Source organism: Ruditapes philippinarum, unplaced genomic scaffold (genome assembly GCF_026571515.1).
Source record: "Ruditapes philippinarum isolate M1 unplaced genomic scaffold, ASM2657151v2 ctg8796_1_1_1_1, whole genome shotgun sequence".
NCBI lineage: Eukaryota > Metazoa > Mollusca > Bivalvia > Venerida > Veneridae > Ruditapes > Ruditapes philippinarum.
This window is the reverse complement of record NW_026855665.1, coordinates 71,842-97,151: the sequence shown is the minus strand read 5'-3', so window position 1 is coordinate 97,151 and position 25,310 is coordinate 71,842. Positions and strand designations below refer to the sequence as shown.

Genomic DNA, 25,310 nt, shown 5'->3' with positions numbered 1-25,310 from the left:
ATTAATTACCATGATACACTGTCGTATTTTTTTAAAGATAAAATGAACAATGAATTGATTTGATTAGATAGCTTTCCAATAAAGTGCGTATCTTACCGCAACATGTCATAGGGGAGCGGAAACACAACTAGAATATGATAAACAAGATCAACAAGGAAAGGCGGCGTTCAATGAACGCGGCCCCAACATGACCTACCTAGAAGACTATAAAAAATGGTTCTTCGCTTATTAATGTTTAATTTACACAATTCTGTAGTTATCTGAATTCTGTCCATTAGCATGTATCACTTCTATTCAAAAATAATTAAATTGACCAGGTTCGATGGGATATAAGAATATGTTACCCTTCTTATTTCGGGTGCGATGTCTGTGCGCTAAAACTTTACGTAGGTTTCAACTTTCACAAAAAAATCGCCAACAGATACTACTTTATCATGCAAATCTGACAAGAATATATATAGAAAGGAAAACTGATTCACTATACGTTCAGAATTGGTTTGCTTGTTACCACAGTGTCTACTTTAACTAACTTCCTCGCTAACGAGAGAACACAGGCCCGCGTTCGAGGAAAATGTAAATTTTAAGAATATATAATATCATACTTTCTAGTTTGAGCAATCAAACGTAGGCCTATACACTTTAAGTTCGTAAATACAAATTTAACTTCCCGTCTCACAATTCAACAAATGTCAGTGATTTGATATTATAAAGAATACGTTTGGATTGGAGTGTTCAATAAGCGACAATAAGCGTGTTTTTTAGACTCAAGGTGTAACATATAAATATTATGTTAAAATGAAGGGGAGATGTAGTCAAAGGAAAACACCGAGTGACTTTCTCAATGATTTTAGCCTTCCTAAAATTTAAAAATATTCAGTGAAAATACAATAGATCTAGCATCTTTTTCGCGGGAGAAAAAAACGGCGTATTGTATATTTTGTAGTTAAAAGAGTAAGAAATATGCGGGAGAAAAATACGGCGTATTGCTTATTTTGTAGTTAAAAGAGTAAGATTTACAGAAGTCATGAAAAACGAGAAAATATGTAGGGAAATTATTTCTGAGAATTATGTAAAATGGTTTTTAAACATAAAATCAAAACGAATGTTATATGTAATTAATGGAAGAAGTATTGAACTGTTGTAGATTCATGTCATTTTGTGTTTAACATTATTTAAATGTTATCAAAAGCTTTATTATTAATATATGAATTGAAGGTGTATTTTTTACAGTTAAGTTGCAAAATCTAGGTATACAAAAATTATTTTAAATGCCAACAAGACAAATTCATCTCAACGCTAAAAATGATCTGTTTGAGGTTACATATGCCTAACCGCTCTCTGTCAATGCCGCAACTGGAATCGCGAGACATTTTTGTTACGTCATATATTTCGTATATTGTTGTTGACGTAATAAAGATTGTTTTCGTCAGGAGTTATAAGCATTGTGATGTTGACAACTAAAATTGATGGGCCGTTCTTGAATTATGGATTTGGAACATGCTAAATTATGATGTGTTTCATTTACATATCCTCGATTGATGTATATTCGCGGTATTAGGCACATTTGTGAGAAATAATGTGGAAAAAAGATAAATAATAAATTATACACCTAATGTTTGCTTACAATTGGCCTTTTTCAATTTCAAGTCAGTTCAAGTTTCACCAACTTACACTCGTATTTGTCAGTGGTAACTTTAAATAATAAGCGTATGTCATGACCGCCGCCATATTGGAACTGTATGTTAATTCGCGGACGACTACAAATACGTCATTGTAGGTCAAATCAGTGCACATGACAAAAATTCCAGTCACTTTAAACTGAGAAAATATCAATTTTTCAGAACAATGTTGATTTTTTATATCTATTTCTTATTTGCAGTTTTATTTTGTAAACATGTAAGTAGTAAAAAAAACAAAAACAGCCGATAAATTTGATTTTCACCTCCCCATATGACCCTCATTTCCGGCAAAAGATTTAAGTAGGTCAAGTGCTTGCACATTGTAATCTAAACCTGTGATTACATCTTAAAGTTTGATGATAAAAATGGATTACTTATAAGGTAGATATTTGGGCATAAGTAAAATCATGTTTTTTATACTTATTAGAAAATAAACAATAAACTGCCCATTTTTGTGTGATTTGTGATGGTTTGATACACGAAACATATGTAGACACATTTTGCGAGAAATATTACGTCATTGTCGGGCAGGTGCGACGAGATTTTACGAGATTATCCAAGTGTTAACAAAATCCGCGAATTTATATACACCGCGATTTTACATACATCGACGATATTTCATTTGCTAACCCAGATAACTCCACAAATTGAACAATGTTTTAATAATGAGACGGATTAACAGTCTAAAAATCTGGATCATCATAAGTGTATGAGTCATGTCATTTAGGAGTTTCAAAGTAGAAAAAATCGGATCTGTATAGAAACTGGCAATGAAGGAATCTTCAGAAGTGATGTTTATAAAGATCTATTCCGATCATAGGAATTATATTCAGCTTAAAAGTAAGTGTAATTTCTAGATCTTTTATCCATGTGACATGGTGTTCTTGTTGCTTATTTTTCTTTTTTTTTTAAGTTTTCTATCATGCATTGCAACTAAACTGTTACATCTTGTAGATCCAGCTTTGTAAAATAATCATGAAACGACCCCGAGAACCTCATGTATATTTTAGAAAAATGACACGTGCTTTCTCCCGTTCATCTTCAAATGAAGAGTACTTCGGCAATGGCTACGGAAAATAAACAACAGGGATTTTCCATAGAGAAATCAAAATTTGCTTTCACAAGAAAAGTAGACACTTTAGCGTAAAATCCTGAAAAATCTCGAGGGTGACTTTTTTTTAGTTTACAAAAACAGTTAAATTTTTATTCAATCTCGTTTTGTTAATTCACACCAGGCAAAAGTTCATTTCCATTTTTAATGGGACAGACTAATAGACCGACAACATCAACTCACACTATAAAGAATGATACAAAGTCAAATGAGACTTTTGCACAGGAGAATATTCTTGATAGAAATCAAAAAGCAAAGGATTACGTTGCATAAGTTGTGTAAGTTTGATTGCAATTTATTGAGAAATGTACATAAACAGAGTACTTCTTTACATATTATGATAGTGAAAAGCAGCAAAACAAAACGAGTGTGGTAATGCCACATGACTATTTCACAATATGTACTAGAACACTTACTGACGCAATAATTCTGTAAAAGTTTGTTTGAAAGCCCTTGTTCATGTTTGAGGAATTGCGCACAGAAGAGTATTCCTCTTTATACTGCATATATTGGAAAAACAAAGGGCCATAATTCTGCCAAAATATCAAAGTAAACTGTCCCGACAATATTTGGCAGGACACCATTCATCGTTTTAAGTTATTTGCAAATTGCAAAGTAAGATGTAGTTTTAAAGATGTGTGCTGCACGTACAGTTTTCATTCTGCCTAAGTGTCTAGGTGCGACTGTAGCATACACCTTCAGATTATGATTTCTTTGTTTCGCCCTGAAATTGTTTATTTCAACTGTTCTGAATAAATTCAACAAAAACAATTAAGATAATAAATTTTCTATAAAAATAGTTTTTTAAGATAGGAAATCAATTACCAGCATGGTGAGGCAATTTTTCTAGCTAAGTCCGTTTCGTCTTCATCGTTATCTCTATCAGTAATGTCACAACTGCCATTTACAGTACCAGTTGGAGAAGTTGCGTTTGTCGCATGACAAGAAGACCTGAGAACAGTATGATGATTTATGATTAATTGTGTATACTTGTTTTAAATTAATATGAACGAGTCCGATAATAAAATGAGAGAGGTTCATATTTAAAATTTAATTTAATGCTAAATTTGTAAAAGTATTGATGGTTGTTAAATGTATTTTATTGATTCTAAGCAAGGAAATGATGCTTATACAATATTTAACCGTATTTAATACGATTTTTATGTTATTTTAGTTCCAAACTATAAAATCGTCTATAACAGTAACTTTCAGGGTAATTCTTCTTTATGCACCTATTCTTACCGGTTTGATGCAAAAGATGTGTACAATAATATTTGACATCTCTCCCAAGTCCTACATATTATTCGACTTCCGTCTTTCGTTGTTGGTTGAATGAACTTAATCTTTGCCTGTACAAAATAAACTAGGTTAATAATGCATAATTGTTTGTTTGGGATACAAAACATGTTTGCTGTAAGAAACGCTTTAAGATACATTTGCTATTTTCGGAAGGGTGTTTTTAATAGCAAATACCGCAGGAGTGGCCTGGTGAAAGGGTATGGCCCCAAGTTTTAAATCCTTGACATACGAAGACAATATTAAAAATATTACTGGTAGCATCATTCTTGAGTACTGTTGAAGAAAATGTACGGACGGACCGCGGGGCATTACTGTATCAACATTTACCAAACTCATATTCAACAGAACAAGCAAATAAGAAAATCATCCCGTGCAAAAATGATATGTTTTGCTGAAAGTTTTTTGTGGAAAGCATTACAAGTTGACACTCAGGCGTAAAAGCACAGAATTAATTGCACCGATGTTTGAAAAGAGTTTTTCCGTTGTAAAGAATGGTTAATGGTGAATACGGACGCCTTATTTGGTAAATGTATTAAACAGAATAACTGATTGAGGTTATACTCTCTGATTTTTTGTCTTTCGTTCGCACCATGAGCTTTTGTGAATGTCGTTCTCGTAACAGGACTAGATAATAATAAAAAGAACAAATATACAGATTTTAATTTACCTGTCTTTGGAGATATGCGAGACTCGTAGCATCTGCTTCAGCTGAACAGCAAATGGTGTTGTTTTTTATATAAAACAAAATACAAATACAATCGATATGGAGTAAATATAGAAAAAGAAAATGATTTTAAAATATGTGTGAACTGATTACAAATTGTATCTTGTTTTCGCTAGAATGCTCTCAAATGCAATCTGCAAGACCGCTTATTTAGAGGTTGAACAACGTTCAGTAAAACAAGATGGCAGTTTCTATAAAAATCATAATTGCTTAAAAAATTTTTGTTTGTTTCATAAATGTTTTGCGAAACGTGTTTTTTGTGCTATTTACAGAAAAAGAGGAAAATCGTATTTTAGAACTTTTATATAAAACAATGTTTTACAAAACATAGCTTTCTCTGTAATATAGATGACAATTTATCAGTAATTTAACAGTTGTGTATGAATATTGTGCATTCATATCTAATATGACAAATTACAATAGTTTCTAATACCTGTAACAGATCATCTAAAATTAAAGGTTTTTTAAAATATAACTCCAAGTTTATGTTATTGACTTTAGATTCTGATCGGGATTAGGGCGGGAAATTAATTCTGAAACATGCCCGTTGCAATTTACAATTTTACATCTATTTATTACTTCATATTGTATGCATTGATACAAGAAATTTAAGAAGTTAATTAGATAAATTATGAAGAAATATGTACCACAAGTGACATTTTAATTTATTTAAGAAAGTATAATGCATGAAATTCATTGCGACATGTTAAATAGCTATTGTATTACTTACGATTGGGAAGAATGCTGATATCGTAGCAAACACTAGATTTTGATGATCTGAAATGGTTATTTTTACAAGTGATCTTCTTATCAATGTTTTATTGTTTTTCAAATGGAACAACCTTACATATCAGGATTCACACATGTTTGTAATGAAGTAGTTCATATGTCAGAAATAGTTCATGCAATAAAATATTCGAAGAAAACGATAAAAACAGTTTCCTATAAATATACTTAATAGTATTTTCCATTATGAACTTTTGTTGGACTAGCTTGAAGGAATTTGGATAGATCAAATTTTGGTCTAAAAAAATGATATGTTTTTAAAATGAATGACCACAAAAAAGTGCTTACGCATAAGTCGCCACAACACAAATATACTGAAACTTTGAACTGTTGAATTGTCCACCTATTGTAATATCTACTGCATAAACAGTAGACATTCCTGGAAGGACTTGCGATCTTTTAGCATCTCCTCCTGTGGTAATATTTTGCAATTCTCTAGATGTTTCAATGTCAATAGTTGGTATGGAACTATTTAATAAAACCATGAAAAACTGTTGAAAACAGAAATCACTCTTGGTATTTTGACTGAATAAAATCCGATTCAATTACTTTATTGTGCTTTATAATTATAACACTTCGATTAAGTGTTTCCAGTACACATTAGCTTGCTGATCACCTTAACTAGCTACGAGGTTTCTTTGGTCATATGCAAGCAAAATGTTTTTTATTGGGTTTCATGCCTTTTCAATGCTATTACAATATCCTCACCATTATTCATAACATAAGTAAAATTATCCTGGAAAATATGCGACAAGACCTTCAAATTAATATGTGATTGCACTCAGTTCAATTTGCTTTAAATCAACTAGAAAACAGTAAATTGTCTCGTTAAATTTGTAAGTAAAGTTAACTTGATATAAATTTATGTATTTTAATATTTACCTTGATTTGCCAGTGACGTAAACACGCAAAGAACATTGTGATATCAAGTCCTTTTCTGAGTAACAAATCAGTCTACTTCCATCTTTAACTGTAGGTGAAATTATCCCTGTCTATACGTATGTAAAAACAAAAAAATGTGTGTTATAACTAGAAGATCTTGTGCCATGTGTTATGATTTGAATGTTTACTGAACCCCAATTACTTCTTTTTTAGCTCAGATTACTTGACTTGCTGAAACATTGCCATGCATGACGTATTATGAAATGTTCAACAAAAGACTTATGATCAGTTATCTTTATTCAGCTCAAGGCAATTTTGCCGAAGTTAGGTATTCGGCCTAGAATAAGCATGTTGTTCCGATTTCAATAGATAATGATACGAAGATTACAATAAATACGATAAAATAGTGTTTTAATAGGTGATGACCTTATTTTAAAAACACATGTGATTTAGAAAGTCGGTTTCTTCAGTGACGCAAGGTAACCATTACCATATATAAAAAAGAGAAATCCCAAATAATCATTCTTTTAACATTATGTTAAGGCTTTATTTTTACACTTTTATTATATATAACAAATAAACTTTTAAATAATCCACATGCTGTGTTTTGATTTTAAGACGAGTCTTTTACGTCTTTATCATCGTTAAAAGAATAATTCCACTGTGATTTAAGGAGGATAAAACTTAATTGATCTCCGTGAACGAAAGGACCTGACACCCTGTTTCGTAATATGTTATATTATTAATGACCTGTTATGATCTATGTTGTTCAAAACTTCTTGGTATCAGCATGTCATCAGACCTGTCATTCATTTAATTAGCAATCAAATTAAGATTTCATTGGTTATTAGAAAAATAGAGTGACTAACTTCCCCCTTTATTGCATAATGATTCTGATAAGGTCAAATAATTATTAAAATATTTCACTTTTTTTCTAACTTTTGTTCACTATTGTAAACAACATTCTGTTTTCTACTTGAACGTGAAAAAACCCCAACGGGTTGAAACTCTTACATATTTGTGATGTCGGACTTTATATAATTCTTTGGAATAATCGATCATTTTTGTCTATAAACATTAAACGATTCGCTTTTTCTTGTAGGTACAAATTACACACTGTATTGACGCGTGTAAAGAATGTAATTTCGTATCGCCTTGGCTCTAGCATGGTTGAATTAAGTGTAGGCCTACAAATTAATGAGACCAAACCCATGCTAAGAGGACTTCAGCACTAAAGACTTAAGTAGTGCACAGTGCCATTTCAATACAAGTGGTATATCGGAAAAATCCATGGAATCGCCTAGTAATTGTTTTAAAAGATACATAATTATTTTTGGAGTTGAATGTTTTTGTTATGTTAGATAGACAAAAATATGTAAATTTATTTATTTCAATAGTTGAAAATTTATCCGAGGAATATCTTAAATATCTACAAGGGTTAGGCTCGGAGATATCGTTATCGTTTCCGAAACTGAACAGTGATTATGTCGCAAACATACAATGATGCACTATCACTATCGTTATCATGAACTATCAATATTTTGCATAGTCTGCATGTCACTTCCGGTTTTGAGCTCGCACCTGTATGACGGGTTGAAACTCTTACATATGAACTATCAATATTTTGCATAGTCTGCATGTCACTTCCGGTTTTGAGGTCGCACCTGTATGACGGGTTGAAACTCTTACATATTTGTGATGTGGACTTTATATTATTCTTAAGTTTAAACATAGTTTATTTCAAACAATGATACAAGTACATCATGTTGTTAATACATTTACAATAATTAGATACACGAATGAAAAAGGATTAGAGCCGAAAGCTATAAAGCTTATAAAGGTCTTCTCCTACATATTTGTACAATGCAGTTAAATTTGGTTATTCTTTGGAATAATCGATCATTTTACTCGTAAATCATGACAAAACTTATACTCACAGAGGTTCTAGTAATGTCACATTTTGCTGGAAATAAAGAATTCATAGATCATTCATGGACAATCATATCTGGAATCGACCACTCATATCAAATACATATAAACACGCTATGAATCAAAATACAAGATATTGAAGTAAATTTATGAAGTTTAAACAATTTTAACACATTTTATACATGAAAATTGCTATGGTTGGAACAAAGATATGAAAAGCTGCTTAATATAAAATCAACAACAAAAAATATACACACGTGTCTCGCATTGTTGTCCATAATATCCATATGGACACGTGCAATGACCCTGAGCAGAGCACACACCACGGCTATTGCATGAAGTGTTAGTACATCCGGCTTAAAAATGAGCATATTAATTATTATATTGCAATATAATTGAGATGCAATTTAATCAAAGCATTTGCTCTATTTGACCTAATACCATCTGTAAAATATTCTACCTTTAATCTGGATGCAATGAATCTGGTTTCATTAAAGAGTATTCCAAATAACGTATTAATAAAACAATAAAAAGCATAACCAATAACACATCACTCCAAATGATTTGCAAATTACTGAGCAAGTGATCAGCCACTGTTACTTTCTCTACGGTTCTTTAAGTGAATTGACATTCATGGCACATATTTTTTTCGTTAGTTTATCTTTTATATTGAAATTGAAGTGTTTAAAATGAGCCAGAAATCTGTAGAAAACAATCAATTACACTTGAAAAAATAGATGAAATCATCTATAGTAAAACACCATTGATCCGTGTTTGATATAAGCAGCGATCTGTGACTTATTTGTATATAAAATCATCATATACATGTATACCATAGTCTAATAATTTTAATTTCTTGGTTTTAGAACGTCAAATGGAAGTTATTGTTATTGCACTTAAAAAATAATAACGAATTTATATCAGGAATGGTACAACCAAATTCGTAAATTTCGCAATTTTATTTAACTGAAATAGTTCAACATGCTTTTAACAAATAACAGTTTTTGTGAGGTTTATGAATACGCTGAACCAAAAACAAAAGAAATTAGATGTTTTTCGTATTCTTTTGAATAATTGCCATGGCTTTGGAATGTTCAATGTTTGTAAACAATTAAATGAATCTTAATTAAGCATTGATCTGAAATATTCTACATATTTCGTATATACCTTTTGGGCAACTCATTTGTCTTGAACTTTGTTCCGTACATTTATCTGAAAACCAAATATAATGTAAAAAAAGTATTAATGATTTTCAACAGAATCAGCAAGAATTTAAAATATAAATGTTGAATTCTGCTTGAGTCGGAGCAATGGGCATGCGACGACATATTGCATGAACTACTGCAAGACCTGAACCAAGCACAATCAAATTGATTTTGTCATGTTAAATGCATAATAGACAGTTGAGACTTTGAATCAAATAAATAAGTTGGAAGTTTTCACAAATGGAAAAGCTTGTAAAAAATGGTCATTTTTTAAATTCGTTTGATCGTGTTTTTAAAAAATGTTTTTTGGAAATTAAAATTTAAATATAGTTTTGAATGCCCCCAAAAACAAAAAATTTCCTTTTTCATATGTATATAATATACGAATACTGTATGCAGATACACAACTTTTTAAACCGTCTTCCAATATCATTTGGGAAATAAAATAAAAAATAAAAATCTCCCTACGTGCATTTTTTTCCAAAAAAACGTTAAAAAGTCGCAAGTATATTTTGCAACCCCCGTCTTTTACACATTCCATATAACTGACTGAGGGCAGTCATTTATATCTGATTTAAAAATATAAATAAAATCTTATTCAAAAAAAAGAAAAGAACAACACTAAGAAATTATAGATATAACTATTTTCCCAGTTTAAGACCATTCCTTGTTAACTTCATATAGTTTAATGAACTACAAGAATATATATTAACATCATCTTACTTGTATATATAAGACATTGATCACTTCTTGTATTTAACTCACTTATTTCGCATTTCCTCCCACTAAATCCAGTGTTACAATAACATATCCCTCGGCCGTAGCAAGCAAGCGTATTTTCTGTTATACATGGACTTGGAAAACACGATTCTTTTCCTGAAGATGTTCTAATATTTTATTGACGAAAAATAATTCATGTATATATAATTGTCTAAATATATACATAACATACATTATTAAGAAGCAATATAATGTAGAAATTTGGCTACGCAATATAATTATTAATTTTCGGTCCGTTTGTTTTCCTTATTCTCCCAATCATATAACCCGAGTTTTGTTGTTCTTTTTATATTATATTATTGTACATAAAAAGGCACAAGTGTAAGTATGAATAATGTACAAAGTTCGTAACTATAGACAGGATTTATTCATTCGGGACAAATATACACATGAAGAAAAAATTGTGTTAACAAATAAAATGTTCCTACATAATGAAATATGATTCAGACACATAATTTGATTTAATATGACGAATGGCACATATATAATGAAGATAATTGTCAATATTGTCAGATTGCTTATTTCTAGGAAACTAGTCAATTTTTAATAAATATGCTAAAATACTTCAGAAAATGGGGAAAAATCGAAATTGGCACAGATGTTAATAAAGACAAAAGAAACATTTTGGGCATGGGGCCAATTTTATATATGCCAAGATGGTTGCTACGGCAGCCATTTTTAAAAATGGCCGTCATTTCGTGAGATCAACACTTTCCTATTCCAGTATAAGCTACTTATTTTATGAGCTACAATTTTACTTGAAATTATCACAGTTTTCATTTAACACGAGAGATGTGTATTACTTATTATTACTAAAAGATACTAGTTATCAAATATAATGTAATTTATCGTTTCTGTTTACATGGTAACAATTTCAGTGAATTAACAAATCAGTCTATTTTAGTGATCAGTTCGTGAACTTTGAATACTTTAATTATTTTCTCATTTACATTTTATTTGTTTTAATCCTAAGTAGACAATTAAACTGAAGAATCAATAATTGAAGTGTATCGTTACATAATGAATAAAAAGTAGGATAACTTTCACAAGCATCGGATTCTTCAAAATGTTCTTATAAAATTTAGATCATTACTAGATCAATTGATATGATCAAAAAGGGTATTATTATTGTGGCAAAAGGCACTGCCAGCAATCATTCTATAGATGAAGCACAAAACTTCCAGCGTTCCTTACATTTACAGGAATGTGTTGAGACATCTCATTCTGATACGTATCATGTCAAGTAACTATTAGGTGAGCTAAATATGTTAAAAGTGGGCAAAAGCATTTCATTTACCAAATAAATATTTAAGCTATTATATCTGAATTTTCCAAAGCATAAAACAGAATGAGATGTCTCAACACATTCCTGTAAATGCAAGGAAAGCTGGAAGTTCTTTTCAGTAAGTTACAATTCCTCAAGCTAAATCAACAATATTTTGCTACCACCAAATATTACCTAAATTGTATCAAACTAATCGTATGATACATTGCAACTGCAGGAACAAAAATGGTATGTGTTCACGGTTCGGTTCATTAGACATTAAGCTGTCAGATCTATTAAATGGAAGACTAGTTTTGTATTTAAATATTCATAATTCATTTGTAGGAATTGTGATTGCAATTCCAATATTTAAACAACAAATATAGTTATTTTTGTGCCCCCCCCCACCCCCGTGAAATTACTATGGCGGACAAGAGCAATACTGTAACAAAAATATATATGTATGTTAAATACCTGTTGTTGGTTTTTTTCAATACACTCAACATATTAAAATTGTAACATAATATATATTTGTTATTTTTCTCAATTGGCCTAAGTATGTGTATGAGCTAAAACCACCTTTTATTCAGAATATACCTTTCTGAAATGTTTATCGAGGTAGCTTTTCACAAGAATGTTGTTAAAAGCAATGACACTTTTAAAAGTATTTGACTCATTACAAGACACATTACAATAAGTCTTGGACTTTTAATTTTAGTTGATTTAAACTCCTCTTCATCATTTATTTCTCTATTAATCTTAACTTCACATAAGAATAGTCCTTTCATATTTACGTGAATAAAAATGCACTTACAGATTTTAGCAGTTATTATTCAAAAGCCTGTCAGAAATATGCTCAAGCTTATACAAACACGCTTGTGCCAATGGAAAACAAAATTATTCATGATTACAATTTTAATATGTTGAGTGCATTGAACTATTAAACTTTCATATATGTATTTGCCGTGTCATTTTTGCACGGCGGGGCTTTTGTCCTAAACTCGGTTTTAACATGTAGTTTTGTGCTTCACAAGCCATTTGCATTCTGAAATCCTATTGGTGATGCATGTGTGTTTTGATTAAATATTTCATATAGGTCGATGTTGAACATAGAAAGGATTAATAATAGCCTTAGACAAAACTTTGATTACAATAACAATCACGGAATTAAAAGTTTGAATAAAACGATATACTGGGGAGCGCAATTTTTGCTGAACGCAGTCCTGACAATGTTCAGCGATACAAGTTTGCTTATGAATAAAAAAGAAGACATTAAAAACATACAACTAGGATTGGGTAGGCACAATTTAACTAGGATAGGGTAGGCAATGAACTCTGCATGTTTGTCACCGTGTACCTGACATGATTCATATGGAAAACGTAATATTTAGTCTAAGTTAAGATATTTGCTCTTTATCTTCGGAAAGTTGCTTTTAAGGACACTTCTTTTTGCAAAGAAAATATATGTTTATCCCGGCTGTTGCTCCGAAACTGTAATATGGTCTCAACCAAAACTTAATATTTTGCTATTGAATTCTTCTTTATCTCGCCATAAATCATAAAAAGATTGTACATGTAAGATCAAGTCTGTCATAAAGGGACAAAGCATGCTTTTATACTCTTTTTTAGAAGTAACTTTTCTGGTCAGGATGATGAGATGATTATAAAACATTTTTTCTCAAGCCTTGTTTAACATTGACAATGAAAATTTGAAGTTTGTTGACAAGTCTGCCGAAGGCTTGTCTAGAACAACAAAATTCAACAAGATAGCCAAATAAAACATCCATCACAAATTGATCAGGATGTTGTGCTGTGTCAATTAACAAAATCAGTAGATGGCATGTTAAAGAGAAATACACAAGGTTCCTTATGTTTTATAGACGGTAAGGCCTACTTTTACGGTTTTCAATATTCCATCCTTTCCCGCCATATCATGACTCTTGCAAACATATAAGGCCCTCAGAAGAAATACAGTGTCAAAGTTCAGCTTTTTTTTGACATTGGTTAAAATATAAGAAAATATGATATCCAGCGTAAGCCAAAGGTTATAAAAAAACACCAAACATAATATTTGTCACAAAAAAAACTTAGAAGCATCGAATGGAAATTGGTCATATATTTAAGGAAGACAGTGGGGGTTATCATCATCAAATTTTGACACTTTCAGAAGGCAAAGAAATGTTGATATTATTTTTAACCAGTAATGAGTCAGTGTAGCTCAGGACATAAAATGAAAGGGCGAGGAACTACTAGCTAGATTAGTCCTAAAAATTGGTTTCTAAATTGGCAGTTAATCAATCGAAAACCAATGTGGAGTGTTAAAAACCAATTATTTCATCAAAGGTGTGTTGAAATCAGAGTCTGTAAACCGAACATTTGTATAAAATAATCAAGTCAGTCATTTCATGTTTTATACTACAATAATTGCATATGTGTTTTCGTGAAGAAAAAGGAATAATTTAAAATGAATTTGTTAATTATAACGCATACTTGAGAAAATGTACACAGTATTTCACCATTAAATATATCTGCCATTTTTTCGTTTCTTTCTTTAACATATTATTTTAAAAAGTAATTGATAAAATTTCATATAATATAAAATGACAATAGAAATACTAAAAGACTAGAATCTTTCGCAAATTAGCTTATAATTTTCTTTATCACAGGGCAGATAAGGAAGTGCGGTCCGGTTCAAGTCTCAGGTGAAACCAATGAAAGTAACAGAACTAACTTTAATTTTAACTATCATTGTTTAATCTGTTTTAGTATGTACAAGTTAAGTAAGAGTTGTAAATAAACAAGAGGGCTAAAATGGCCCTAGATCGCTCACCTGACCCATCGAACCCATCCGAGCAATTGCCCGGAAAAGCATACTGACCAAGTTTCATGACAGTTGAGTGAAAAATGTGGCCTCTAGAGTGTTAACAGGATTTTTCCACATTTGAGCAGTGTGACCTAGTTTTTGACCCCTGGTGACCCATATTCGAAATTGACCTAGATATCATCAAAACAAACTTTCAGACCAATTTCCAGGATATTTGGATCAAAACAGTAGCCACTAGAGTGCAAACAAGATTTTTTTATGTTTAGCTCCTGTGACCTAGTCTATCATCCGAGATGACTCATGTTCAAACACATCCGAGCAATAACATAGATAAGCGTCCTGACCAAGTCTGATGATAAAGATAGCATCACAAGAGTGTTCACAAGGTTTTTCCATATCTGGGCGGTGTTACCTAGTTCTTTTACCAAAGGTGACCCATATTCATACTTGACCACGAAATCATTAAAACAAACTTTCAGACAAATCGTCGCCTAACTCTAAAAGTGTCCTATGTCCATTTTTGCAAAATTTGAGATAAATGAACCATTCTTTTTACCTTACATTGCTCTATCTTTTAAGCTTTGAATTCAAGGTTAAGATGACCTAGAAACGGAGTTACCGAGTATGAACTTTGCTCTATGTCCACATTTGGCATGATTGTTTTATCATTATAGTAGGGTATGTACGTTACTTAGGACAATTTAATAGTAAAACCTGAAATGAGCCAATCAAAACAAGAACTGATGGTCAGGTGACCTTGGTCGTTTTCACAATGATAGTGCGCTAAGTCAAAACTTCCGGTAAAGACTTTTCTTGCCAATATTTTTTTGTAATGCAATTGATTGTGTTTCCAAGCAAGATAAAGTAATAATATGTGAGTATATTAAACTAAACTCTCTGTACGTGTAACTGCAATTTGCTTTTTTAATGTCGAATGCACTGTAATCTCAGAATTTTTAGAAGTTCTGCAAAACCTAGTAAATATTATTCGGATAAACAATATTTCGGATACATAAATAAGTAAATTAAAGTTTACCTTTTCATTCCATCGTGTAACTATGCTAAAATCACTGATATTATAATCTACTTAAATTTAAATATCATTATAGGTTAAACCTTGTGTTGTTGCCCGACGGCGTCCTTATACACATGTTGGGGCATTCAAGGTCTGTTGACAAAAGTGAACAAAGTTTATAGAAAATTTAACGACTTGATTAGCAATTGTTCAAAACTTTGGTGTGATTTTGAGATTGATTTTCCCTTTGTGTCACTGCTCTCTGGACAAAGTTGGATATAATGTTATATGGAATGAACAAGTCGCTGGACGAGGATCTAATGAACTTGCTAGTGCTGTAACTGTTATTTTAGAAAACGCTTTGAAGGCTCATCCTCATGTTAAGAAAATAACGTTGTGGTCTGATAGTTGTGTACCACAAAACGGAACAGCATGATGACCACTGCTTTAAAACTATTTCAACAAATTATCCTAAAGTGGTTAAAATTGTTCATAAATTTTGTACCCCTGGGCATTCAAGTATTCAGGAAATTGATAACATTCACTCTCATATACAGAAAAAGCTGAAAGTTTCAGAAATTTACAGTCCTCTAAGTCTAATAAGGAAACTGAAGCAAGTCCGTCCGGATAAAACCGTAATCGTACAACTAAAAAATGACGTGATTTTTGACTATCGAGCGGTTGCAGAGAAATTCACATTTAACTCTGTCCCATTTACAAGAGTTAAAGCACGGATTGCCGTTTCAAGTGTTTTTGAAAGAGTCATTTGATGTCCAATACACAGAGGCGACAATTTTAAGGACAACAAGATTATCTTGTAAACCAGACCTACTTCCTTTGCCTAAAATTCTAAAATGTGGAAAGGGTTTGTCTGATGACAAGAAAAAAGATATAGAAACCATGCTACGATTTATGCCGACAGAGGATCGCATGTTCATGAAAAGTCTGTGCAAAATATAAACCTTTATAAGTGCAAGTGCTATAGTATTACGCAAACAGACATCATAGGAATTTGATCATGGTGTTATTCTATAACAAACTTAATCAAATACTCATCTACATCTACAGGTGATTAATATTATGTTTGAGAAATTTACTAAATTCAATGTTATGATGAGACATTTGAATATATTTTCTTTTTTGATGTTGTACTTTGGCATCATGTTTTTGTTGCATTTATGTTTAAAACTGCAAGCCACATGAATAGCTGATTTTCGTTTAATATTATGACTACTACATGGCAGATTTGATGAAGTACCTTGGCAACGGGTTTTCTTACATTGTTAAAGAAAGTAAATAACATTTTAATAATGTTAACCTTAGTCCATTGAAAAAATGTTAGATAATAGAAAATTCAAATCTTTCATGATTTTTTTTCACGGTATGACGAGACGCTGTTTTATGTTTTTGTTTAATACAGACATTTTTGTATAATTATGTTAATACATACAGATTGAGATTTTGCAAAGTAACATGTTGTATATGCAAATATATTTGTCTATAATTAAGATATGTTTCTTTGTTATGCAACTTACGATCAGTATTTATGTTTAAGATATCAATTTCTATTTGTCATGACAAGAAGTTATATTCATTAATGTTACAAAAGTTATGATAAACAGTTATAAATTATTAAACTTGTTGTGACTAAATATCTGGGGACCAATATCATAAAGTCTTAACACTTTAGGTTCGATGCATTACGTTACGTTTAGGTCGGTTTTCTGAATTTATTTTCCCATTACTTATTTAACAAGTTTTATACTATTATACAAAGAAACATCCAGTCGGTCATTTGCATTGAAAAATTATTGCGACGGCTTGTAATGCTTTAAAACAAAATCGAATTGCACATACGGACAAGCATAATAAGTGCATTTTAAAGGTTAAAACAGCCTGTGAATGTAATAATTTCTACCATTAAAGTATCGTATCTCTGGCTCCTTCATTTAATTTTGGTATTACTTTGCTCTATCTCCAATGACGCACTTTTAGAGTGACTTTTTAAGAAATATCTTGACCTTTTGCTCTATCTCAAATTTGTTTTTTTCATATTTACTCTCAGTCTTTCGCCAGAAAGAAAAATAAACGCCTTTTGTGCGCATTAAAATCCTAAATATAGATGTGTGAAAAATTTCAATTCAGTGGGGTCACGTGGAAAAAAATAATAAGATGCAAAATGTTCAAAGTCGTTTTTCTCAAAATAGCATTTTGGCAGTTAGGACATTTTAAGAGTAAGCCGACGAAATATTAAGGATATTTGGATCAAAACAGTAGCCACTAGAGTGTTAACAAAATTGTTTTTAGTTCCTGTGGCCTAGTTTTTCATTCGAGATGACCCATGTTCAAACACATCCGAGCAATTACCTAGACAAGCATCCTGACAAAGTTTGATGATGATTGAGTTAAAATATGACCACTAGAGTGTTAACAAGGTTTTTCCATATTTGGGTGGTGTGACATAGTTTTTGGCTCCAGGTGACCAATATTCCAACTCGACCTAGAAATCATCAAAAGAAACTTTCAGACCAATTTCCAGGATATTTGCATCAGAACAATAGCCACTAGAGTGTTGTTACAAGATTTTAAGCTTCTCTGACCTAGTTTTTCATCCGAGATGGCCTATGTTCAGATATATCCAAGCAATTACCTAGAAAAGCATCCACACAAAGTTTGATGACGATTGCGTCAAAAATGTGACCACTAGGTGTTAACAAGGCTTTTTCCATATTTGGTCGGTGTGACTTAGATTTTGACCTCAGGTGACCTATAATCGAACTTGACTTAGAAATCACCGAAACAAACTTGCAGACCAATTTCAAGGATATTTGGATCAAAACACTAGCCACTAGAGTGTTAACAGATTTTTTTAGCTCCTTTGAACTAGTTTTTCGTCCGAGACGACCCATGTTCGAACTCTTGTAAGCAATTTCCTACACAAGCATACTGAGCAAGATTGGTGAAGATTGAGAAAAAAATGTGACCACTAGAGTGTTAACAATGTTTTTACATATTTTGGGCGGTGTGACCTAGGTTTTGAACCCAGGTGATCCATATTTGGATCAAAACAGTACCCTCTAGAGTGCAAACAAGATTTTTGTATTTTTAGCTCCTGTGACCTTATTTTTCATCCAAGTTGTACCATGTTCTAACTTATCAGAGCAATTACCTAGCCAAGCATCCTGACTAAGTTTAATGATGATTGAGTCAAAAATGTGACCACTAGAGGGTTAAATACGTTTTTCCATACTTGGGCGGTGTGATCTAGTTTTTGGCCCCAAGGTGACCCATATTTGAACTTTACCTAGAAATCATCAAAGCAAACTTTCAGATCAATTTCCAGGATATTTGGATCAAAACAGAAGCCACAAGAGTGTTAACAAGATTTTTCTATTTTTAATCTTAGGTGACCCATGTTCATACTCAATCGAGTAATTACCTACAAGCATCCTGACAAAGTTTGATGATGATTTGGGCAAAATTGTGACCGCTAGATTGTTAAAGATAAAATGTTGACGGACGAAGGACGACAGACGACGGACGACGGATATTCAACGATCCTAAAAGCTCATCCTGCGCAACCTCGGGTGAGCTTAAAAGGTCATAGAACGTTAAAAATTGATTTTATTTTTCAACATTAAGGAAACAGCAAAATTAAAGCTCGACAGTTTTTAATTTTTATCCGATTTCCAGAGTTGTGAAAACTAATTTAAATATATAGCTTAAGGAACACAAGGCAATGTTTCAATACTGATATAACAACTGATTTTATACTTATAAGCCTCGAATATGCTATTTATCAAGTCGTTTTAGTAGAAACAAGCCTGTATGATATTTTAAACATGTATGGCGGTCATCTTTGAGTTTTTCAGCCATGTTGGATTTTCAGTCCCATGCTCATATTTTCTTATATAGCCCAAAGTTTATTTGTACCAAGTTTGGTTATTTCGCCATTTTCTGAAGTACAAGTACTTTTTAACAAATTAACTGGACCACCGTGTATATCCAGTAACGCAGGGATGTGCAAATAATGCAGGAATTGTGCAAAAGTAACGCAGAATTGTGCAATTTAGTGGCTAAAACGAGCATGAATTAATGGACCTATATTTTTTTATAAAGAGAAATCAATTAGCACATTCGGTTGCTGAGATATTATAATTCAAACCTCATCAAAATATTTCCATAGAAATGTTTATTTTTCAAGATCATTCGTGAACCTGACGACCTGACTAGCGTATTGATGGCTATTTTAGTTTAGTTTCGTTTATATCTTTAAATACAATAACATACATATTACTTTATGATCTTTTTATATTCGGTGTACCTGTGACATTTTCCAATCTACTCATGTAAGATTACACTTACTTTAGCAGGTAAAACGTAATTGAGACCATTTTCACGTTGTAACGCCGAATTCGTGAATGAAGCACTGAAGCAACGGCGTTTATCTCATTAAAAGTAGGTAAATCCTATTTTACCAGCCTCCTCCTATTGACACTTTTAGTTTGACAAAATGTCTACGGTATAAAGAATATGAAAAGAATAATGTTTTAAATGTGTGAAATGTACATATTTATTTGACGAAATGAAAATGTCACCTTCAAAACCGTAATCAGGTTGTCTTTCTCATGAATGATCTAAAGAAATAAACATATTCCCGAAAAAAATTGTAATGCTGGTTAAAGTATAATGTCGTAGCAGCCGTATGCGCTAATTCATTTCTTTAAATTTGAATAAAACAATTTGATTCGTTTACTTACTTTGTTATTCATTTTGGAGATAGCGTTGCACAGATTTGGCGTTACTTTTACGTTAATTGCAAATTCCTGCGTCACTTGATATGAACGGTGTCTATATACTTAGAAATCAAAGAAAACATTTGAACGTCAGTTATCTTTAGCTTGGAATGCTACAGTTACAATTCCGCGGATATAGTTCATTTCGCTATACATGTAATACTCACTTATCTGGCATTGCTTGCCAGATGTTCCAGGTATGCAAATGCATTTAAAACTCCCGGTCTTAGTATCAGTGACGCAGGGGGCGGAGTTATGACATGGAGCTGACATGCACGCATCTGCAAATATATCGATCTTCAATATCAGTTTTTACACATTTAAGAAATATTTTTCTGGACATGCATAAAAATAAGGTTAGCAGGTTAATATCCGAGGGTATTAAAATATAGCTATTAGTCGATTTAAATTGTCTTTAAACATTTTCGCATGTTCATTTTGACAAACAATATTTACGAAAAATTGCAAAAATAGGGAAAAAAAACAAATAAACAAATTTACTAAAATGACCTATACTATATTATGTGTGATATAAAATATCGGCAATGAAAATGAATCAATATGTCACATTTAAGGGAAGACTGCAAACGTTACTTATATTTGACATTTCTTTAAATCATTTGTATAATCTATGTAACTTATTTTTTGAAAACATCTAGTAACAGACAGAAGAACACCGAAAATTCTTTTGATCTTTTTTATCAAATCATTATTCTTAATAATATTACTTTTCTTGCAAAATAATTACCTTTAGGGTCTATATGGGTGGTGATGCAAACGTTTTCACTTTCAACTCTGCAAAGTTGAAAGACAATGCATTCGTACACGTTCAGCATCTAAAGCACTCTTTTACCAGCAAAAGCAAATGTTGCTATGTATTTTGTATGAATTGCAAACGATTAAAAGTTATCGGACCATATATCATTAATGTACATTTTATCAAACATAGATTGCAAAAAAAAATAAATAAGGATCAGATTTCCAAAGATTTGGAAATACTTTTTATTTTGGTGTTTTTTGTTTTGTTTTGTTTTGTTTTTTATCAATCAATATCCATTTTTTGAATTTAATATCTATGATTACAATGTTGATATTTAATATCACTTTGTTCTTATTTCAAACAAATTTTATAGTAAAATCTTGTGTTCTATGTTCTGATTTATTTAAAATCTAGTTAAAAATGGCAACCATTCACAAGTTAACTGAGGATTCTCACGAACTGAGGATTTTTAATAAGGGCTATATCTTTGTATAGCATGCATCTTTCTGCAAACGTCTTTTAAACAGTTATCTGGTAAAAAAAATATCACACTTCTGTCGATGAGAACCTCAGCAACTTCCTTAAGGGCTACTCAGTTATGCCATTGTGGAAGACATGAATGAAATCAAATCGTTTGAGATCTTAGATGGTCTGTATCATAGTAAATGCCTAATTTGGAAATTATGTTTATACACAAATAATCAAAATATGCAATAGTTTCAGGATAAATATGTTTAACTAATGTTTCAACTTTTATCTATTTGAAATAAATCTGTCGGAAAAGTTCTTCACAAGTGATCTCATGAAACATGACGGACACTGGTTGTAACCAGAATATAGCATTTTTAAAAATCATTTGACTTAAGAGGAGATTATTCTTGCAATAAAGATGCTAGACTTATTAACATTGTTATAAATGAAGTGAGTGATGGCAAAGAACAATAAACAAGTAAATACCTTCAAAAATAAAGAAGTGATAGTGAAAAAGATTTTACTGCGTAAAAACTTTAATCAGAGATCTGGGCACGGTCGCCAACGCTGAATGAGTAAGACAACTCTGAGTATATACTTCCTGTAGTCAAGCTTACAATGATGTGCATCGTGCCCTTACTGCCATCTATCCATAATTTAAGTTTTATCAAAATATTGTCAATACTTCTAAAGTTATCACAAATATTATTATCTTAGCTATACTTTAAGTCTGTTTGTTGCCATATCAACCAAATTATTCAAAATAGGAAGCTAAGAAAAACGTGCATAATCTCCAAACTGCAATTAACCCAATATTTCAAGTTTCATAAAGATATTTTAGTACACGGGATCCAGTTATGTAGACGGGCGGACGGAGGATTAACTTATATTGCCCTTCGGTGAAATCGTAGGGGGTTAATAAATACATCTAGAAATTACCCATTGATGTCTTTTGCTACCATGCAAATTTTCTTGTTTCCCGGCACAAAAGATTCAAATCGAAGCTCTGCTTGGTAAACTTTCTGACCTTTATGTGTAACATTCTGTATTTTGCTGATCTGGTACTTATCAATGAAGCTTTCAGTCACCTGTATGTCAATCACTTTTCTGTAACGAATAGTGATATGTTTTTAGTATGATTCTTCGAAAATTAAATCATATGTCGTATGTTTTTTGTTTGTTTGTTTTTTTTCTAAAAAGAAGAAAAAGGAAAAAACTGTTATTAACCAGGTTAACAAAAAGATCAAAGAGTAATGTGCAGACTATCTTCAATTATTGAGACAATTGAGATTAAATATACTCACACAGATGATACGACGTACAAAGGTAGTAAACATGTGGTATGAAGTGTGCAGTTGACCATATGATGTGGAGAAGGTATATCTACGAAATATGGCTTCCCCTAGAATGTTGAAGATTAATAACCGCACCTTAATTTGTTAAAATCAGAGATAAATGATTACTCAAACGATCAGTTATGGTAGGATTTGACTAATTAATTATAACGGTTTAATTGAAATAGAAGGGTGCGTGTAATATAGACAGACAGTAAGTAAGTATATTTCTGTTATAATACATACCATTACAGAATTGGAAGAGTAATTGTAAACGTCAGCTGTTGAAAGAAAAGGAAAATGATTTATTTGCATTCATGTTTATTGGAAGTTTTTGGAGGTAATTTTGAATTAAGTATATCATTGTAAATTTACCATTGTTTTTTTTATCTCAAACATAATTTCTTTGCGTGTGTAATTTATTTGTTGTTATTTTTCATTAGGCATGAAAATACATAAAAAACACTTTTGACTTCATTACTTACTAATTCTATCAATTAACAATGTAAAAAAATTGATCACAAAGACGAATATGTTCTATGTCTAAAACGACACTTTCTTTTGATTTAGTATATTCTTAATATAAATGATACATTGATAATATAAAATCGTATCAATTCAAACGATTATTGAAGACAGTTTAACATACGAAGAGTGTCAAATATGAATGCATCTAGTTAAATTGTTCAATATTGTGCAAAGCACGAGAAAATCAATGTTATTGTGCATATATAAATGTTTTGCTTTACATTGATACCAGTGATTCCACATTTAAATCTGTTCACTAATGCTGTTTCATATAACTCTCTACACATTATCTACTGGTATACTGTAATACAAAAATGGTAGGTCAGAGTAAGTCATTGTTTATATTAAGACTCGTTGTCTTTCTAGCACTGGGTATAACGATTGAACTATGGATGCATATCCTGCCAGTCAGCCTACAATGATTTTATCAGTTCTCATCAACTTCACTAACAATTAAAAATAATCTTAATTATTAACCATAAATTTGGAACAGTTTATTTTGATAAATAACCGATGCCCTGGTAATTAACTTGAACATTTCTGACATAAGCGAACATTTTATTCTCTTTCTATTCTCATACTTAAATGCTTTAATAAACATGATTTCCAGTTATGTAACCCGGAAAACAATAATGTTGGCATGACCTTAAACGGTAAGTAAGTAAGTAAAACGTGTTTTATTTTTACGATAGATGAAAGAAAAAAGCGCGACTAATTAATATAATGATCAAAAAGCGCATACAAAAGTCCTCTGTTTAAAGTATCATTGGACGATTTCATCACTTATATAACTGGAAAGAGCGGGGTGTTTAAGATTAAATTTTCTTTGCCGTGTATCACGTAATATTACACACAATTGGTATTGTATACTTCTTTTTTGTTGATTGGCAAGACAAACAGCTGTACTTGTTGCTGGTTGTATTTTTCAGCTAGCTTACGATAACATTCAACCGGGATGTTCTATTACCAGGACATTCATAATAACGTTCATTTTTGATAATCGTAATGTAATAACTTTAACATATATCTAAACAATGGGTGTAGTAATTTTTGTGAAGTGACAAATAGGATGGAATGCATTTACTTAGATTTTGAAAATGTGTATGGTGGCTTATTTGTGCCATTTCGAGTTTTCGTCCCGCATCCCCCAAGCGAAAAGTCGAGAATTAACAAACTAGAAAGGCGGGGCATGGAGCGAAAACATGATATTAGCGGGGGCCCGGGGCGAAAATTCGATATTTATTTGTAATACGGCGTGGCCGCGAAGCAAAATATAAATTGCTAAAGGACGCTTACAAGCATGCTATAATTTTTTTTAAAAGGACGACTGTGTGCTCCGCACCCCTTTTATAAGCATTTTTTTTTCGCTTCGAGCCCCGCCGTTTTACTAGTAAAAATCTCGACTTTCGCCCCGCGCCTCCCGCTTAAAAACGTGTTTTCGCTCCGAGCCCCCAAAGTTTTATACATTCATTAAATATCGTTTTGAAGCCCCCCCCCCCCAATATGCATGTTTTTCGCTCCGCATCCCCGCCGTTTAATTCCTTAAATCTCGCTCTGCGCTCCACAGGACGAAGTTTTTTATGAAACTTCGCCCCGCGTCCCGCTTATTAGCGTGTTTTCGCTCCGCGCCACCACCCTTTTATTTAGAGGTTAATACTTGGTTGCTGCTCGGCATTATTGACAATGGCCCGAAGATGTGCATAATGGACATTATGGACTCGAGGGCCATTATCGCATAATGCCGAGCAGCAACCAAGTATTAACGTCTTTAATACCTATGTCCGAAATACGGCATTTAGACATCGCCGCTAATCTTCGTTGTCGCCCTTTCTAAGAAACAGACTGTTGTCAATGTAAACAAATACACATGTAGCTGTCATTCAGTTTAATCCTCCAAATACCTTTAAAAGCATGACAAAACAA

At 31.9% G+C, this 25,310-nt stretch overlaps 1 protein-coding gene across 1 annotated transcript in view; it reads right to left on the bottom strand.

The window, feature by feature from the left end:
- The window catches only part of LOC132744062 (uncharacterized), a gene marked incomplete at its 3' end in the record, with an annotated part of 39,314 nt that overhangs the window by 5,162 nt on the left and 8,842 nt on the right, over positions 1-25,310 (bottom strand). Inside the window, exons 10-24 of the mRNA XM_060732671.1 lie at positions 23,106-23,140; positions 22,830-22,927; positions 22,465-22,632; positions 21,043-21,089; positions 20,462-20,575; positions 10,381-10,491; positions 9,578-9,622; positions 8,668-8,766; positions 8,419-8,444; positions 6,482-6,591; positions 5,888-6,067; positions 5,544-5,590; positions 4,757-4,797; positions 4,033-4,139; positions 3,616-3,741 (exon numbers count right to left, since the gene is read on the bottom strand). Coding sequence (XP_060588654.1) covers positions 3,616-3,741; positions 4,033-4,139; positions 4,757-4,797; positions 5,544-5,590; positions 5,888-6,067; positions 6,482-6,591; positions 8,419-8,444; positions 8,668-8,766; positions 9,578-9,622; positions 10,381-10,491; positions 20,462-20,575; positions 21,043-21,089; positions 22,465-22,632; positions 22,830-22,927; positions 23,106-23,140 — 1,354 coding nt within the window. The remainder of the gene's footprint in view (positions 1-3,615; positions 3,742-4,032; positions 4,140-4,756; positions 4,798-5,543; positions 5,591-5,887; positions 6,068-6,481; positions 6,592-8,418; positions 8,445-8,667; positions 8,767-9,577; positions 9,623-10,380; positions 10,492-20,461; positions 20,576-21,042; positions 21,090-22,464; positions 22,633-22,829; positions 22,928-23,105; positions 23,141-25,310) is intronic.